This window comes from Streptopelia decaocto, assembly GCF_964273445.1.
Source record: "Streptopelia decaocto genome assembly, chromosome: 5".
NCBI lineage: Eukaryota > Metazoa > Chordata > Aves > Columbiformes > Columbidae > Streptopelia > Streptopelia decaocto.
Window position 1 is genome coordinate 15,719,755 of NC_138659.1, and position 18,384 is coordinate 15,738,138.

An 18,384-nucleotide genomic window follows, 5' to 3' on the forward strand; every position below is an offset into this window, starting at 1 on the left:
CTCATAACTATTTTGCTGTGGGGTGCGAGGAATTCTGCTTCTTTTCTATATTCTTGCAAATAGATCCTCAAACCCACCATCACCAGTTCTGATTATTCTTTCATGCAATTAATTCTATATGTAGCAAGTGCAGAGAAGTGCCGACTGTTTGAATATTTTGAGCACTCCCGTTTGAACAGACATGGGAACATCTGTATGTCATCAGTTTTGTAGCTGCTTTTGCAGCCCTGCTGTGGACTTCCCTTCTGCTCCCCTGTTCTCAGATGGACAGAGCAACAGCTGCTCAGGATGTCACTAAGGAAGCTCTCTGTGTCACTTTCTGTGTGCCTGGGGACAATGGGTATGCCAGTATTTTTGCCTTTCCAGGCTTCTGCTTAATGAGGTGATGCAGTGGAGCAAGAAACAAAGTGATACTTGTGACAGCATGCTAAGTGTGTTTGTAATTTTTTTTAAAGGGACTGTTTGTGATCTTAAACATTAACAGATGCCATTAGAGAGAGCAGCTGTGGTCAGGATAAACTGACCTAAATTAGCTTGTAAGAGGCCTAGTGAATAGCTGTAACTTTTTCGGTTAAAAAATACTTCTGATAGGTAAGATGGGTCACATTAGTTTTCTGTATTCAGAGAAAAGTGCTGCCTACCAACCTACTGTTTGAATACTATATTTTGATAGCAGGTACATGGCTTATTTCTGTCTTAATTTATTCTGTTATCTTCTTAAATAGACAGCAATTCAGTTTTGAAAGCTTTGAAGTTTTCTCATTCTTCTAAATAATGGAAATTTCTTTAATAAATGCTTTTGCAAATCTTGAAAATAAAAATCTCATTTGGCATCTGCAAGTTGAAGAGCTAATTGGGTGAAAGCACTTACATTGTTCTGTTCTCAGAAGTAATGAGAACACATCTCATTATGATGCTTATTTAATTGTATAGAAATTGTTCTTTTTTATTTTCTAGTTCTGGATTCCTTCCAGCACTTCAAAACTCCTGCCACACTTAAAAATCTACAGTTTTAAAAAGTTTCTTAACCAACTGCATGAAGCTGGAAAATCAAAAATCTGTCTTGCAAGAAAATAAATGCTTAGTGACGAACAAAGACTTGCAAAGAAATTGTCAGGCTAAGAAGGAATAAAATAACCTGCCTTAAATGTGAGCTGCAAAGAAGTTTTGGATCTTGCATTTTCAGAAGAAAAAAATATATTTTTAATTGAAATGTATTTCATAATCTTGCAAAACATTTAAATTTTTCTAAGTGATATTTCAGGATTTTCAGAACATGGCAAGATAGCTGTGTTGTGTTAGCACATTAGCTTTATGGTGTGCTAGTTCTGACTTATGTGTGGCACGCACTGTCAGTTTCTACTGGAGTATCTTGAAAAATCCTTCCTGGCAAAGAAGCTGCTTAAATGTACTTCGATAACTTGAAAATGGGCTCGTACTTGAAAGAATTATTCTAATCCAGTACACTTATTAGTAGTTATTAGTCTGTCATTTTTACTTTAGATGTGGTGGTAGTGTTAAGTTTCTTTGTACTAGTCTGGTTTATGTAGAACGAGTGAAGCGCTAGATGCTTGTAGTACCACTGAAGGTCGTACTGGTTTATGTGGTTACTATACCCCACTGGTAAAATTCTAGTCTAATAAGTGTGTTCTTCTCATATAACATAGATTGTAGTCTTTTCAGTCTTGCGAAGGTTTTCATTCATGTATCAGTGAGATTAGTTTTGTATCAGTGCTTTGTTGTGACTCAACCCGAACTGGGAATTGCACTGAAAAGAATTGTAAGCTCATTCCACTGTCAGTCATTACTGATTGAGCTTGCTGACATGTACAGGGAACTATTTCTTTAAGCATGAGTCCACATTTACTTTGGTCATCAGTGGAAAGCTGTAACCTTCCCAAACCATGACTGTAAGGACAGAAGCAAGGTAGGCTGGATCAGTGTTACTGTTGGTGTGCCTATCCCCGGATCATTCTGGTCCGTTCCAGTAGGGGTGAATGCTGAACCCAACATGCCTTTGGTCTAGTGGCGCATACAAGGTTTCTGATTCCCATAATATTATGGTGCCTGTGGCATGTGCAACTATGCTGTATGAATTCAGCCTTTAAGTCCAGTGTTTTTGTTATTTGGTTTTATGTGAATTCCATCAGTATGTTAATCTAAAGAAGTATCCCTCATGTTGCAAAGAAGTTTGAAATGACCCAAGTAAATTTTCTAAGCTCAGAAGCCAAATTGAAATTATTTCTGTCTATCTATTTTAAGCCAGTCATCAATTCTTTTGACTCTGTAGAAGAGTAGAGACTTAAGGCTGAGTCTAGACATTGCGTATTTCACTTCTTGAAGGTACTTGAATGCTAGAGTAAGTATGGGAGAGGATTTCTGTAGGAGCATTGTGTGCCTAAAGGTCCTGCTGTTTGACATAGCAAATGTTAGATTTTCTGTTCAGAATTGTGATATAAATATTCTAAGTAGGATGATTTTTAGAGAGCAGCTTGTGTATGTAATTTAGTATAAGCTGTATAGTTACTCTTGAATTTATTCAACTGTACTTTAGTTGTTCAGGGGAAGAGTATGTGTGGCTTTGTGTGAGTGGTGGAACAAAGAGGTACAGTGATGAGTAAATATGTTCAAGACTTGGAAGTTGTAGGCAACAGTAGAGGCTTTTTTTGTTAAAACTCTCTGGTGATCCCTGTACCCTCTTTCATTATCTATCTTCTGATAATTCCAAGAATTACATTCAACCACTGCTTTCTTCTGAAAATCTGAAAATAGTGTTTAATGTGACAAGCAAGAAGGGAGAGCTTTGGAGCCTTTATCATCTGTAGGTTGAAGATCCAAAACACATTGAAGAGAGTTTCTTAATTTGACCTTGTTTGACACTTGACTTTGATACTTACAATTAAAATAGAATATTTTTTTTTAACTTATGTTTACAAAGTTATTGTCTTTCCTTTACAGAGGATGTAAATTTACTGGAAACCTGACTAGAAAGAGCGAAAACCTTCATGTAAAGACATAAGAGCCAGTAGTCTGATGAAATGTTTCTCCCTGCTGGAAATAAAAGCAGAGCTGCGTTGTTAGTTGGTCCTGAGCTTCCTTTGTTCATGTGCTGCTGGCTAGCAGGTGTCTGGACTCCAGAACCCATTCACTGCTGGTTGCCTGCGGGTGGCTGTTCCTTTCTTGGTTATGTTTTGCCTCCTTACAAATTTTGTTTGTTTCAGTGGGAAACCCCAATGCTACTTCTTGAGCTTGTTTGTATTTTGGTAGCTACAAAGTGAAAGTTAAATATGTTGCTGGTTCCTGGTGAGTTTCTGAATGGTAACAGTGAAACTATCTGTAGAAAGTTACCAGCCACTCTGCTAGTTTGAGTCGCAGGGTGGGAGCTTTAGCTGGTAGGGTTCTGTGAAGGAGCTTAATTCCCATTGACTTTAGCAGGAGATATATACCTAAATAGATTGAAAAGATATGGCTTTGGTCTGAAATTTGAACTGAAACTTAATTTCAGTTCATCAGCCTCTTCCAGTGAGAGGGGTGGTGCCAGTGCATTGTCCTTCCAGCTTTTTTCCGTATAATTTTTTTTTTTTTTTTAACTTAAAACCATTTCTTAACTATTTATTCTGCCTGAAATGATAAGGATTTAAAGACCCGCATTGAGTGTTATCACAGCCAAAAGAAATCTGTACAGAGGTTGGAGAGAACCTTTTATTTTCAAGAGAACTTGCTTTGCATCTCTTTATGATGACAACAAAAAAGTGTTTTAAAAAAAGGTAGTCAATTGTTTTGTCATCTTTAGGTGCCTTAACTTTTAAAACCTACCTTCATTCATCGCAAAAACATGGATTTTTGTTCTTTGTTAATTTATCACATGCCTTCTGTAGACAGTCTTATACTATTTAAATGTTTCATTGATAGCACTTTGTACATTTTAGATTTGAATCACTTCTTGTGATAGAACTCAGTTTATATATAAAATTGGAAAGAATCTTCAGCTGGGAGAGTACTTTAAAAGCGTAATTATAGAGCTAAAATAGACAGAGGTATTATGTCTTCTGCATATACAATAGTTGAGAACTGAATAAAATTTTTAGGGAGGTGCGTGCTAATTCCAGGATATTGTTCGTAAGAATACTTGCATTTATGTTTGAGTGTCTCTTTACATTATCTCCTTCTGTCCTTGTAAAAAGCAAAAGGAAGTATAAAAGCTGTGTTGATGAACAGCTGCTCTTCTGCACTAGAAAGTGGGAGACCGATGGGGCTGCTGGTGTAAAATGTGGAAGAAAGAGACATATATAAACACTGAAAGCATTGAATCTCTGGGTAACAGTATTGCATTAGGTAATGTTTAGATAGTATTTGTCAAAATACTAAACAGCTTCATATGTTTCTCTGAATATAAACATGCAGTAAAAATAATCCTCAAACTAAGTAAGAGAAACACTGTCCTTTCTTTTCCAAGAGTTCTTAACTAGCTGTACTGGCATCATTCTGTCTGTGAGGGGAGGGGACCATAACTTCTCTGTTACCTGAGGTTACTTGAGAAGATTTCAGAAAAAGTACAAGTATCAGAAATTATCTTAGCTAAAGAAAGAAGCTGTGTGACACATGAAAATACTTAGTACATTTTTGACAGTTATATTGCCAGTATAAGTTTCTCCTGTCTATGGCTTTTGATTCCTTGTTATATGGGCACATTTAAAAAGACATGTCGATCATGATTGATCCTATGGATCAGGCTTCCTTTGTCAGGGCTGTTCCACAGGAATATGATTTCTGCGCATGTTAAGTGAAATATTCTTGCACATATAGTTAAATATATATTCAAATTGGTGGATAGAGACAAATTTGAGGTTTGCATGGTTGCTGTCCTTTTACCTGTGAGGTTTTTTCTTTACTCCAGCCGGCTGCTCTTAACTCATTTTTCCTTTTGTTCTTGAGAATGCGCTGGGGAAAAAATGAATAGAACTGACAGATTATTTTAGTCTGTGCTAATATTTTTCTGCTGCAGGTTGTGTCCTAAAAGTTTATTTTTAAAGTGTTAGTCAGTGCTATTAGTACCATGTTGGGCTTGAGAGACTCCTAATAGAATTTCCCTGAGATGTCTGTGGTTTGTTGTTGGTAGTTCTATTGGAAGGCCATATTCTTGGTGACTAGTATTTCTCACAGAAAACAATTCAACAAGATGCCTTCTAGTCTTTTGAAGGCAGCAAAAGATTTGCTTGCTCTGTAGATAACATATGCTTTGTGGTAAAGTTGGTTTCTTTGTAGACTTTTTTGTGGGTGGCTGATTTTGGTTGTTTTTCATTGCTTAGATTAGTAGCTATATTTAGGCTGTTGTGAGGTGTCTCTTAAAACTGATACAGACATGTTTGTGGATGCTCATTTCTGGCATCTGCAGACTGCATTTTTATAAGATGTGTTTGTGGGACAATGTCCTAAATTGGCTTTCTTCTGTCATGATCTGTTTTCCACCTGACATATCTAGTTTTGGTAATGTTTTGGAAAGACTTTCTTAGGCTTTAAAGGGGAGTAATTTGAAGAATAATAGAACTAGCAAAGCCTGCTTTGCTACAGCCTTTTCTCATGACAGTGTTTGGGTTGTAAGGAGCAAAGCTCATTTTGATTTTTTTTTTATTTTTTTTTTCCCCCCCCTCCCCCCCTTCTCCTGTTTGGTGGCCATTAATAATACTCCTCTATAGGTTGTTTAGTGCCTCGGGGATTATCCTGTGCTACAGTTTTTCCTCTGAGGTGATGGGTGTGGAAGAGAAGGTGATTAAAAGGGTTTTCTTTTTCTGTTCAGCCACCTACCTCCACAGAATTTATAGAAACAATGTGGTCTTTGCATTGTGTACATTCTTTCAGGCTTTGCTAAAAATTGGTGAGCCCAAAATGCAGAGATGGTGAAGAAAAACAGGGAGGGAAATGCATACTAGCTTGGCTTTATAAGAAAATAAAACTTAGAAAATATCTTGTTCAAGAATGAGTTGTAGTGGGATCTACCCAGAACTCTTTGAAGATCTGGAGAGCTTCTATTCTTGTAGGTCATAGAACCATGTCTGAGCTACATGAAATAGAAGCTCAAATGTCCCTGAAGTCTTTACTGCCATTTTCAGCCTGCTTAGCAACAACCTACTTGACAACGAACACTGCTGCAAATTGCTCTTGGAGGGAGAGGAAAATCCTGACCTTAGAAGCTTTTCTTAGTAGATATTTTGATTTGACAGAGCCTTTTTCTACTTAAGTATTAGTGGAGGTCTTTGAGGCTTGTTTTCACATCGTATTAAGCTGACTAATGCTGAAGCTATTAAGAATTCTTAATAGTGGGACAAATACCCAAAATGGTGCTTTGTTTTGTTTGGTTTTATAAAAATTGGACCCGAAAACCTCAGTCCCAGAATGATGCTTTGGGCACTAGAAAGGTGTAAGTGTAATATCATCATGCCAGACTTATAGTTGAAATGAAGCCTTTCCTTTTAATGCCATGTCATTTATATGGGGTTTTGCACACAAGGCTTGTTTGAGAGATCAAGAGTGCTCTTTTGAAATTGATAACACTGAACTTGGGAACATCTGCCTCTAACATTGATTTTGAGCATGAGGCAAAAAAACTTCTTTTTTAACAGAACCACATTATTCAGTGTGCCAGAAACAAAGCTATTCCAAGAAAAGCAGAGTTATGGCTGGATACAAATGACATTCGTATATGATGTTTTTTGCCCCTTAACCACTTTCTTTACTGTGCTCAAAATAGGGTATGAAAAGTCTTTCTAGTTTTGTTTCTTGTTTTCTGTTTTGAGAGAGGTGCTAATGTGTCCCATTATGAATGAACTTTCATGTAGTGTTTTTTATGATGTTTCCCACTTCACAGATGAGCATTTGAGGTACCAAAAGCTGAAGGTCCTAGGAAATCCTCAGCAGGTCTGAGTCTGGAATGATATGCGTTGCCTTAAATAATTCCAGCTCATCCTGCAAATTTAGCCAAAATATAGCCCTTGGAGTGGAGGTGGCCGGGACTAGATATCCCAGCTGTATTGAATAGAGAATGTGAGAATTATTATAATATTTACTTAATGTTTTTAAGAGTTCAGAATCCTGTGAAGCTAATGTACAGTTTACCGGTCCTGACTTTGTGCTTTTAGGCTAAATAGGCATGGGATATGGGATTTATTGAAATGGGACTGCATAAAAGATAACTGTAATATTGCTGAAGTCTCTTGACACTTGTGCAAAAATATGGACTTTTTATGCTTAGAGGTTTAATAATACAACATATAAAAAATGGATCTAGAGAGTTTGTCATGTGGTCATCTGTGCTTACATCAGCTAGGATGGTATGTCTGAAAAATACAAGGAATAGTAATATTTCTCCCAAAGGTGAGGAATGGTGTATGCTGTGCCTCAAACACATACGCAAACATATTAATTGGAAGACAGTAACACAGAGAATATTGTTATTTCCCATTGTAATAAGAAGAGTTGATCTTTCCCTATCAAAAACTGGATAAAGAAGCTAACTTTCTACCTAAACTTCACACAGCTCTCTTCCACTTTCTGTGTCTGTCTGCACTTCTTCACCAAGACAACAAAATACTGTAGCTTACAGAGAATGCTGTTCTGTTTTCACATGTGTGTAAAACTGGATTTTTTCATACGTAAAATAAAACTACAAAATACTGAAATGGACATTGTGGGAGAGAAGGAAGGAAACCAGACAAGAGTTGCTGAGTTGTTAGATGTTTTAAACTTATCTACCACTCCAGTCCTCAAAAGCAACCTCAAAGTATGTAATACTTTCTTCCTTATTGAATCACTTTTTTCCAAAGTGGAGGCAAGATCTCTTCTAGCATGCAGCTGGTCCTAATGGAACACTATGCAAAGTTTACAGACATATGAACTAGTGTCATTAAATGCTAAACAAGTCTTTTTGGGAAATTCTGAAATGATCAGGAGAGCTAGGAATTTAGTGGAAAAGGTTTATGTGGTATGTATGGGGTTTTTGTTTGCTGCTTTTTTTTTTTTTATTATTATCATTAAAATATGGTTCTGCAGTCTGGAATATACTGTGTTCTGTTTGTTTTTCTACCAACTGTAAGTATCTAAGAGGGTACAAGTAAATATTCCTTAAGAGAGACCAGGATATCTAGAATTTATGGCAGCTACTTACTGTACTAATTTCTATACACATGCTTCTTTGTTCATTGCAGGATCTAAATAGGCCAACCATTTGCAGTCTGAAAGAAGTCTGGTTCAGAAATTACAGTAATAATTTTAACCTTAAAACATTAAGGCCACAGTGAAAGGTCAGTGAATTTATGGTCATTCAAAATGAAATACTGACTTCCTTAAACTTAATAGTGCAGTGAACCCAGCCAGCTGCTGTTATTGCTTGTGCTGCTACCTGTTCTTCTGTTCGCTACCATGGTAGTTACTGAATTCTGGTAAGCAGTTCTGACATCTTTTACATGTTGCTACTGTTCAGGGATGTGCAGCTGTCTCATGTTCTTACGTGACAGTGAGTCTAAACCTAGTGGATAGCAGCACTTCGCATTTAAGGATTTGACTAATAACGTTCAGACTAACAGCTACCTTACTGATAATAACAAAAAATATAAACAGCAGGGCAAATTGGGAATTGCTTGTGAGTCTAGTACTTGCCAATCTATTGTATGCACAAATTAAACATGTCCTAGGTTAAAATACCTTGTAGGTGGTTCTACAGAGGGAATGATTCCAATGCTTATGTGTGGGAATGTAGCATATACCACTGAAGTTTGAATGAAAAGGCAGAGGTCTTGGAGCTGGATACATTTCATGTGGCTTGAAAATATACAGTTATCTCTGTATAACTGTTGTTAGATGGCACTGGGTGCTTATTTAATGTGTGACCTGGCAGGTATGTTTATAAGGGCCAGATGGGCTCTTCAGAGGGAGGATTTGTCATCCCTGGCTTGAGTACCTGGTTTAAAAGCTAATTTTGCAAGTGTATCTTCCTTGGCAAGCAGTATCAGTTCTAAAAGAAGCTCAACATGACCCAGCAATGTTCAATTGCAGCCCAGAAAGCCAACTGTATCCTGAGCTGTGTCAGAAGAAGTTTGACTAGTAGGTCGAGGGCAGTAATTCTCTCCCTCTGCTCCACTCCTGTGAGTTGGAACACTGTGTTCAGCTCTGGGACCCGCAACATAACAGGAGCATGGACCTTTTGGAGCAAGTCCAGAAAAGGACCACAAAGATCATCAGAAGGCTGGAGCACCTCTCCTGTGGAGACAGCTTGAGAGAGTTGGGCTTGTTCAGCCTGGAAAAGAGAAGGCTTCGGGGAGACCTTCTAGCAGCCTTTCTGTACCTAAGGTGTACCTACAAGAAAGCTGGAGAGAGACTTTTACCAGGGGCATGTAGTGGTAGGAAAACGGGTAATGGCTTTAAATTGAAAGAAGATAGATGAGATATTGTGAAGAATTTCTTCCTTTTGAGGGTTGTGAGGCACTGAGACAGGCTGCCCAGAGAAGCTGTGGGTGCCCCATCCCTGGAAGCATTCAAGGGCAGGTTGGACAGGGCTTTAAGCAACCTGGTCTGGTGAAAGGTGTCCCTGCCATTGCAGGGGAGTTGGAACAAGGTGATGTTTAGGGTGCATTCCAACCCAAACCGTTCTGTGATTCTCAACTTAGTTAAATATGAATGTATTGACTGGCTTCTTTGCAGTGCTTGATTTATTTTCTGCAGGTCAGATTACTGAGAAATGTGCATTTCTAATTAATTTAAAATATTCCGTTTCTTTTCATTTGTAGAGTAACTTTGGAACAACTTGTCAAACAGTATGCATTTTAGTACTGTGAAAGGCATAGAGCTCAGCTGTAACAAACAGACCATCTTTGTAAATTTGACGTAAAAAGTCATTATTGGGGAACATGATCGCTACTTCCTGTTTTTAAGCTATCAAATGTTCTAGAGAGAATAATTGTTACAATTACGATTTGTCCAAGTATTAATTATGCCTTATTCCGTAAAGAAGAGTGTTATGATTAGGTTTTTCCATGTTTGATCTCTACCAGAGGTATAGGCATTGGAAAGTATGACTAAAACTCAACATTGTCTTAAGCCATCCTCAAATTACATTCTTTGCCTGTATCCGTTAGGGCTTCACTGCTTTGGTGAACTGGGGTACAAGAAATGACCTGAGTCATCTTTTTATTTTGTTGTTTTTTTTACCAACTAGATTACTCACCGTTGCAAAGCTACTTCTTGTTTACAAAATCTGGGCCTGGGATGAGGCTTGGGCTGAAAATTAAAACTGTATATGAGTTCTCATTTGAAAGAGCGTGTGAGCATACCCAAGCATTGTCATTATAGAGTATTACTAGATACAGTTATATGCACACCTGACAGCTTGTTTGCCACCCATGCGCTCCTGGTGATCATCTGCCTAGTACCTTCTCCTCTGATGCTCCAGGATGATTGTGGTAGACTCTTACCATAAGTAGAAGTCTGGGACCAGCAAGTAACAGAAGAATTGAAGGAAAGGAATCTGCCAGGTTCTGTCATGGACATTTTACAGAGGAACTCATGATAAACTGCCTTTCCTCACAGAAGAAGAGGCTAATGCAAGGCCTAATGTCTGATTTAGACTCCAGCTTGATAAACTAGTCTGCCTGGATTCAGGTCTCCAGACAAGCTGAAAGCAGCTGTGTGGCCATGAATAATAATAATGGACAAAGCTTGACATGTTGTTGAATTGCAAATAAGTACTGGAGCAGCCTGAAGAGTGAATGGTTGCTTGAAATCTGCTTGATTGATAGCTCCATAGATAAGCTGATCTAAATTCCCATATCAGGCTATCTTTTTCTCCCTTCCTTCCCTGTGCCTATAGGCTGTATGAGTAGTGAGCTGTGGCTTCCAGTGAAAGCTTGCAGCCTCAATATGTAGTATTTTTGATAGATAAGGGATGGCCTAACAGCTTTATCTGAGGTCTGTGTTCTGGTTACGTGTTCTGCTTGGTGGGCTGGGTTCACCCTGCTTCTTTCCTGTATTTCATTTTTTTGGATAGCATGAGGAATGGCTGTTGGCATAACACATACTGTTGAAATAGCCAAATGCTGACCAATCTGGCAAAAAAAAAAAAAAAAAATCTCGGAGTTGCTTTCTCCTTGTGAGAGGGAGGATGTATTTCTTAGCCACGTGTGTGGCCCAATATGAAGTTGAAGACTGTCTGTGTGGATTGTAATAGATTAGCATCTGGCCCAACTCTTGCTGAAGCTAGACCATCCCAAGGTTGTTTGCCACCTTCATTTATTAATCTTTTCAAGCACAGCTTGTAAATTGAGGTAGTAAACAGAGGAGGGAATGTTATCATCCTCTATAAATGAAACTTCCCTGATCCTTTGACATTGGTTAATGTCTGCAATGACCAAATAAGTGTTTTATTCTTTGGACTGCTTGTCTGTGCAGACTCGTCTTAATACATTAGTGCCTTGCATGTGAATCAAGTTCCCTTTGAAGATCTTCTGAGGCTCTGAGTTTGACCAGGGAGTTTGTCGATCATCAAAGGGTTTGAGCAGGGTGAATTGCTTCTTGCGATTTACTTTTAGAGTGAAACACAAGAGGATTTGAGCATACATAACTATTTTGGAATTCATACGGAAATGTATTTTTAAAATGTTATTGTAAAGAGGGTAGCAGGGCTTTTGAGTGTTGTTAAGATAAATCAACTTTATTAATATTCTGTTCAAGTGAATGTTCATTTGTGTTCCTGTCTGATGAGCAGCAACTCTAGCAAGTTCCTTCTAAGAAGTTCTAGTGAAGTATCACTGATAATTACTGAGTTCTTTATCTGAAGGCCTGCTATTCTGGGGGAAGGAGGAAGGAGAGAGATGACCTGCCATTACAGCCCTGTCATTTACTGCTGCAAGAAGAATAGTCTAACTCTCAGTTTAAGAATTCTCACTCTCCCTGTCTAAGCATACTGTGTTGCCAGTTTTGATAAAGAAAACTTGGTGTATCTAATTTCTATAGTTGCTGAGTTCATGATGATTTTAATAGAAAAAAAAAAAAATCCAGAAATATTGTACCACAGTTAATAGTATCTCAGCATTTTGCTTTGGGAGCAGGTGAAGTCATTGTTCTCCCCCAGCGGGGAGCGAGCTGCTAATGTAAACTTTGCTTGTGGGGTTCTTCTGTGAAATTGTGGACAATATTTACCACTTTTACAGGGTTTGATATTAATTAAATGCTGACCTTACTGATTTTGTGACATTCAAATTGTGGAGGTGGAAATACTTGAAAGTTACATAGTGTTAGATAAGGCTAGGTATTTGTGGGGCTAAAGTACTCTATGCTTAAATGAAACACTGCTAGTGGTGTTAAATATGCTGTCCACATTTGTCCTGTGAACTATGTGCTAGTATCGACTTATAGTCAAATTGATTTACTTTTCCGTTGTTTTTCTTTTCAGGCAAATTTTGAAGGGTGAGCAGGAGGTACCAGACTCGATGATTTTCCATCGAAATGTCGGAAAAGTCAGGCCAGAGTACAAAAGCAAAGGATGGAAAAACAAAGTATGCAACACTCAGTCTGTTTAATACTTACAAGGGAAAGTCACTGGAAACTCAGAAAACCACAGGTGAGTAAGCCCAATTTATTTTTGCATTCTGTTTCATCATTACTGTAGTACTAATTAAGAGTGCAAAGTACCTGAGCACTTAACCACAGCAAGTTTTTTTTTAATTCTGGAAAGCGATGTTGATTACAGTTTCTGGTTAGCTGTAAACAAGAGTATCAGTTCAGGGAGGCAGCATTTGCAGTCTTGTAGGGAGTATAGGTAAATAAAAACTGGTTTATAGGTGCAGTCTCCATTTGTTATCAGCGTATGACATGCCATTCCCCAGCTGTGCCCTTTATTTCAGAAAATGTTTGCAGCACTGGAGGTGTTGGATTAACAAGAACAAAATGCTCAATTTCAGATCAGGTGCTGTGTCTGTTTTGCAGTCAAAGACTGGGTGAAACTTATACTGATGTTTCACATAAAGCCTCTGTGGGCCTGCTTTTCCATGATTTGAAAACTAGGGGGGGATGACACTCTGGAGGCTTTGAATTTTATCTGACATACCTGCATAAATTGGGGGGCTGAAAGAGTGCAAGTGTGTTCAAACTGTGTTAAAGTTTGCCACAATATTATTTCTAAAGGTTGAGACAGATGTTTGTAATGATAGGACATGCCTACAGTAGTGTTTTGTATTTGTTCACCTGAATTGATCAGCTGGTAGGTTGAATGTTTCCTGTAGTGTGTTAGCTTTATATTGCTTTTCCTACTTGTGATCTGGAGTAAATGCAATTTGTAGCAATGTTTTTGCAAGAGCAGCATCTGCCAACTGAAACTGGCAGAAGAAAAAAATGGGCTGGACCCATGTGGGTATTCTTGGACTCATTAAGGTACATTAAACTCCAAAAGGAGCAAGATAATGATGCTTGGAAATGTATAAAAGGATATTAAGACATCAGCATCGTATTTTTAAATGGTTCCTCTAGCTTTCTCTTACTGAGCATTGTGTATAAAGGTGGGGCTGTATATTCTTTTTAATCTCTGGAATAGGCTAACCATAGTGACTCACTATTCAAAAAGTACTCAAGTTCTCCCAAAGCAAGTATTTCTAATTCTGTTGGGGTTTTTTTTTGTTTTGTTTTGGTTTTTTAATTAAACCATGAAGAATTTTGAATTTCTAATTCTTATACTGTTATTTTTTTCCGAGTTTCTTGAAAACCATTTTATTGATTTATGTAGCTTTGCATGAACACTACCTGCTAAACAGCGTTGTTACCTTACACTTTCTATTTTGGCAGTTGCCGCACGCCATGGATTACAGAGTCTTGGAAAAGTTGCTATTTCAAGGAGGATGCCTCCCCCAGCCAACCTCCCCAGTCTCAAAGCAGAGAACAAAGGCAATGACCCTAATGTGAACATTGTGCCTAAAGATGGCACAGGATGGGCTTCAAAACAGGAACAGCACGAAGAAGAAAAGTAAGTGGCTGATGAGATCTGGGTCATTTTGCTGTGCCATTGCTCTCAAGTTTCCCCAAAAAACACCCCACCCCCAGAACTTCACACTTAAGTTGGAAGCAATATTATGAATTCCATCTGAGGTTCGCCACCTGAGGTGGCTGCCTTTGTGTAAGTTTTGAAGGCTACTTACAGGAAATGCTATAACATGTATTTGTAAAATCAGTGTAATCAGCTTAAAATTCTCTTGAAACTCTAGGTACACTTAGGTACATAGCAGATAAATTAAACAGTAACCTGAAAGTTTGTGAGAGTGTGCATAAATCTGTTTAATTTGGTGTGGTTGTGCTGATGCATGGCAGAGAAAGGTAAAAAATTCTTGGTTTGTATACATTTCTTTGAATCCCTGTTTTATTTTTCCTAATAATGCTTAATATTTGCACTTTGGTTAGTATGCTGTATATGCCATAAATCCTACAGACTTATAAAAAATTTGTATCTTAAACTTTACACAATTGTTTCACACTCCCTCAATATGTAATATAAACAAACTAGAAGTGATGGTGGTATTGATGCACTGCTGTATACTGTGTATAATTTTCCATGGTTACTACAGTTTCATCTGATAAGTTTGTTTCACGCTTGTACAGAAGGTCAGCTAAATAAAATAAAAAAACTTTTCAATAAGCTAATTGGGAAGTATTTTAAAGCAAATTTTTGCCATGTAAGCTGAAAATAGGATATGATTCTCAATACAGAAGTAGAAGTGGGCTTTAAGTGTTTGTTCTTTGACATAAATTGTTCTGAAAAACACTTGAAGGTAGAGGCACTGATCGTATGTCACTAGCACTTGTGAAAACAAAAGGTTATTAAAGATTTTCTTCCCTTCTTGCTGTCCCCTTATTTCTCCCTGTATACTTTCCTATATTTAAATGTCAATTTTTGACATCTCTCTGAAAAGCTGTTAGACTTAAGGAGTATACTGTTGTGTTTAACTTTTTATTTTAAGCTTGTGAAACTACAAGTTTACAATTTTAATCCTTCTTCTCTTGTATCACTGCGTTGGAGTTCACATGACTGAGTTACTGCTGTGGTTATGGAAATTTTTTCTGCTCCTTTCCCAACGTGCCACACTTTCTGTGGGTATTGCCTTCAGTCTGTTTTTCCTGGATAGTGCAGCTTGTTGTGTATTGATTTGATGAATTCAAATCAAATCAGATTATTAAGGGAGTGGAGCACCTCCCTTATGAAGAAAGGCTGAGGGAGCTGGGTCTCTTTAGTTTGGAGAAGAGGAGACTAAGGGAGGAGACTAAGGGGGGGACCTTATTAATGTTTATAAATATATAAAGGGTGAGTGCCATGGGGATGGAGCCAGGCTCTTCTCGGTGGCAAACAATGATAGGACAAGGGGTAATGGGATCAAGCTGGAACACAAGAGGTTCCACTTAAATTTGAGAAGAAACTTCTTCTCAGTGAGGGTGACAGACACTGGAACAGGCTGCCCAGGGAAGTTGTGGAGTCTCCTCCTCTGGAGACATTTAAAACCCGCCTGGACATGTTCCTGTGCGAGCTCACCTAGGTGTTCCTGCTCCAGCAGGGGGATTGGACTAGATGATCTTTTGAGGTCCCTTCCAATCCCAAACATACTGTGATACTGTGAATTCAGCTAGCACCAAGCTGAGTTATTTCCCTTATCAAATGGCACACCTATAGGACAGTGTTTGCATAACTCAAATTCCGAATGGATTTGGCTTTGAAACAGTAGAAGTGAACGTAGTAAACTCTTAACAATCTTGTTCCTTGTTTCACTTCTGTGTGACAGAGTACAGCCATGTAAGTTCCAGCTTCCCAAGTCTGTTTAGAAAATGTAGCTGTAAGTGTAGCTGTAAGAAAATACAACTAAGTGGAAGCAGAAAAGATGAGGATTATTTTTATTATTTTTCTGGTAATGTATGGAAGCAAATTTGCATTCAGTTATCCGTATGAGAAGCCACTGTGTTTCTCTGTGGCAGTGATTTTTTTGTTGGTGGTGGTGTTTTTTTTGTGTGTGTGGTTTGTTTTTTGTTTGGTTGGGGTGTTTTTTTCGGTTGTGTTTCCTTCTATGTCCCTTCTGAGACTACCAGATAGTGCTTTGGACTGATTGCTACAGGACCCAAATGGAACTGACTTCTCATTAAGTCATTCTGGGCTACTGGATTTGCCCCGTAATTCTTGTTATATCAAAAATGAGTACTACTGAGCTGGAGGTCTTGAATTGTAGATACTAATGCTTTGGAGTCTTAAGTTGTCTGAATATGCAGATTTCAGAAACAGCTATTCTTGAAAGAAGTTAAACATCATCACTGAAGCTGTAGAATTCAAGAATATGCCTGTTCTTATATTGAACAAAATGAGTGCTTATGTCTGCCTCTTCATTGTTACGATGATGAAATTGAAACTTTATTCTTAATAGACTTAAACTTCTGGGATCTGGTTCATGATACCAATAAATTTGTATCACAAAGTCTTTAGCTTTCCTTATCAGTTCCTTTTACTTTATAATTTCAGACATATGTTTGTCTTCTCTCAGTTTATGGTGGTCTTTAAGTGCTTTTCTCTATTAGCTCCTGAGGCAAGAGAACATTATTCCAAATTATTTGATTCCATAGTTGTAGATTGATTGTTTTTTGGTTGTCCAGTACACTGCTTCAAAAGTTATAATTCCATTCATGCCTGACTGCATTTTCCACCCAGTCATTTTCATTCATTCTTCTGCACTTTGGGAAGTCTACTCTTGAAAGAATTAGCTAATTTATTCCAATTTTTAACTGTTACTATAATGACTCCTTTTATATAAGAAAATTTTTTTCTGCAGAAAACTATTTATTGGTTCTTCAGCTGCATAGCTACCTCGTTTGTTTCACTTGCTTGCAGTGGTAACCCTGATGATCTTATTCTGTGCTCACCCTTTTGTATTCAGAAGTGTTTATCCTCTCATTCCAGACAGCCAGACGTGCCGCAGACACAGCCAAAACCTGCTGTTCCTGCTCCTCCAGAGGCAGCTCCTGTTGCCAAATCATGGGCCAACACCAAACCAGGTGGACAAGATGGTAAGTCATGTTTGAGGTGGAGGGGTTCTTGACTGGCCTAGCAGGCTGTGAGTGCTGCTGTGAGACCCCAAGACTCAGCAGCTGTTTGAGTCTTGACCTGGGCCAGTTGGAACCAAGAATGTTGTGGAAGCAAATTTTGTGGCCAGAAGGTAAGCTGGTCCCTTGTCACTTGGGTGAGCTCCAGCCTGATGTAGCAGCTGGTCTGACTACCTTTTAAAAGGCTGGCACAGTCACCTCTTCTGGATTGACAGGGAATTGGTGGTGACAGATCTTGAACATGGCTGTGGTGACAAAGGAAAATCTCAGTCAGTAGTTATAATGCATACAATTTTGGCATGGGAAGGAGAACCATAAACAGTTATTGGTCATTCTAGTCATAATTTTGAATAATTTTGTGCAAAATGTAGTCTTGCTTCTATTTAAATGTCTGCTACTGCTACAACAATACTTCTTCCTTTATTTTAAGATTCCTTGGTTATTTTGTTTTCAAAGTGATAGTGTTCAAGTAGAGGTGTTTTTCTAGGAAAAGCATTAAAGGTGTGGTTTGAGTTTTTTAACATAATTGTATGAAAGGATGGAAAACTATTTCCATTAGCCTGCACCTTAGTTTGAGTGGTTTCATTACAGATGTAAGATCAGAGCTAAATCTTTAGCATTTTTTTTTTTTAATTGCTTGTAGAGTGAGAGGTTACTCGGAATTCCTGTGTCTCCATTATGAGAAATAACCTACAACATGTTTTATTCCTTAAATTTGAGACTTGCAAGCTTTATGAGGCTATCAAATAGAGTTTTGCATTCCAAGTTGAAGTCAGCTCTCTTCTGGATAGACCTATGAATAGTAAAATCTGAATTGCATAGAGCTAACTTCTAAGACATTATCTGGAATTTGTTAACATTGCATATGTGATTTTGCCTTTTTTTTCAGTAAGTATTAGAAGTGACAATTCCAGATTCCCCACTTCTTGCTCTCCTCTCTAACTTTTAGTGTTTCCTCCTTTGTCAGATATAGGAACTCTCTCTGCCTTTAAGCTTTTGCAGGAGTTTTGTAGAATTAAAAAAAAGGGAATTAACACTGATGGAAAGTGATCTGCCTGCCAGCCTTTCTACATAAGCTGATAAGATCGTCTCTGTGACACAGGAAATAGTGATTTGGCTCAGTAACTTCAAAATGCATTTAGCTAATTATGTTGTAGTTACTGTGGCAGCTTGTGTGCCAAGCCCAGATGGTGCTCCCTCATTTCTTTTAATTAATGCAGTAGTGGGTTTGCTGTTTCAAGAAGAAATGCAGAATGTGAATTGGTATCAGCTGCTTGT

At 38.1% G+C, this 18,384-nt stretch overlaps 1 protein-coding gene across 16 annotated transcripts in view; it reads left to right on the forward strand.

The window, feature by feature from the left end:
* PRRC2C (proline rich coiled-coil 2C) overlaps nucleotides 1–18,384 on the forward strand; it is a 70,773-nt gene that overhangs the window by 6,307 nt on the left and 46,082 nt on the right. For all 16 annotated transcript variants that reach the window (XM_082054585.1, XM_082054577.1, XM_082054590.1 and 13 more), the window contains exons 2-4: nucleotides 12,440–12,607; nucleotides 13,825–14,002; nucleotides 16,964–17,070. In XM_082054585.1, the coding sequence (XP_081910711.1) occupies nucleotides 12,493–12,607; nucleotides 13,825–14,002; nucleotides 16,964–17,070 (400 nt within the window). In that variant the 5' untranslated portion in view covers nucleotides 12,440–12,492. The remainder of the gene's footprint in view (nucleotides 1–12,439; nucleotides 12,608–13,824; nucleotides 14,003–16,963; nucleotides 17,071–18,384) is intronic.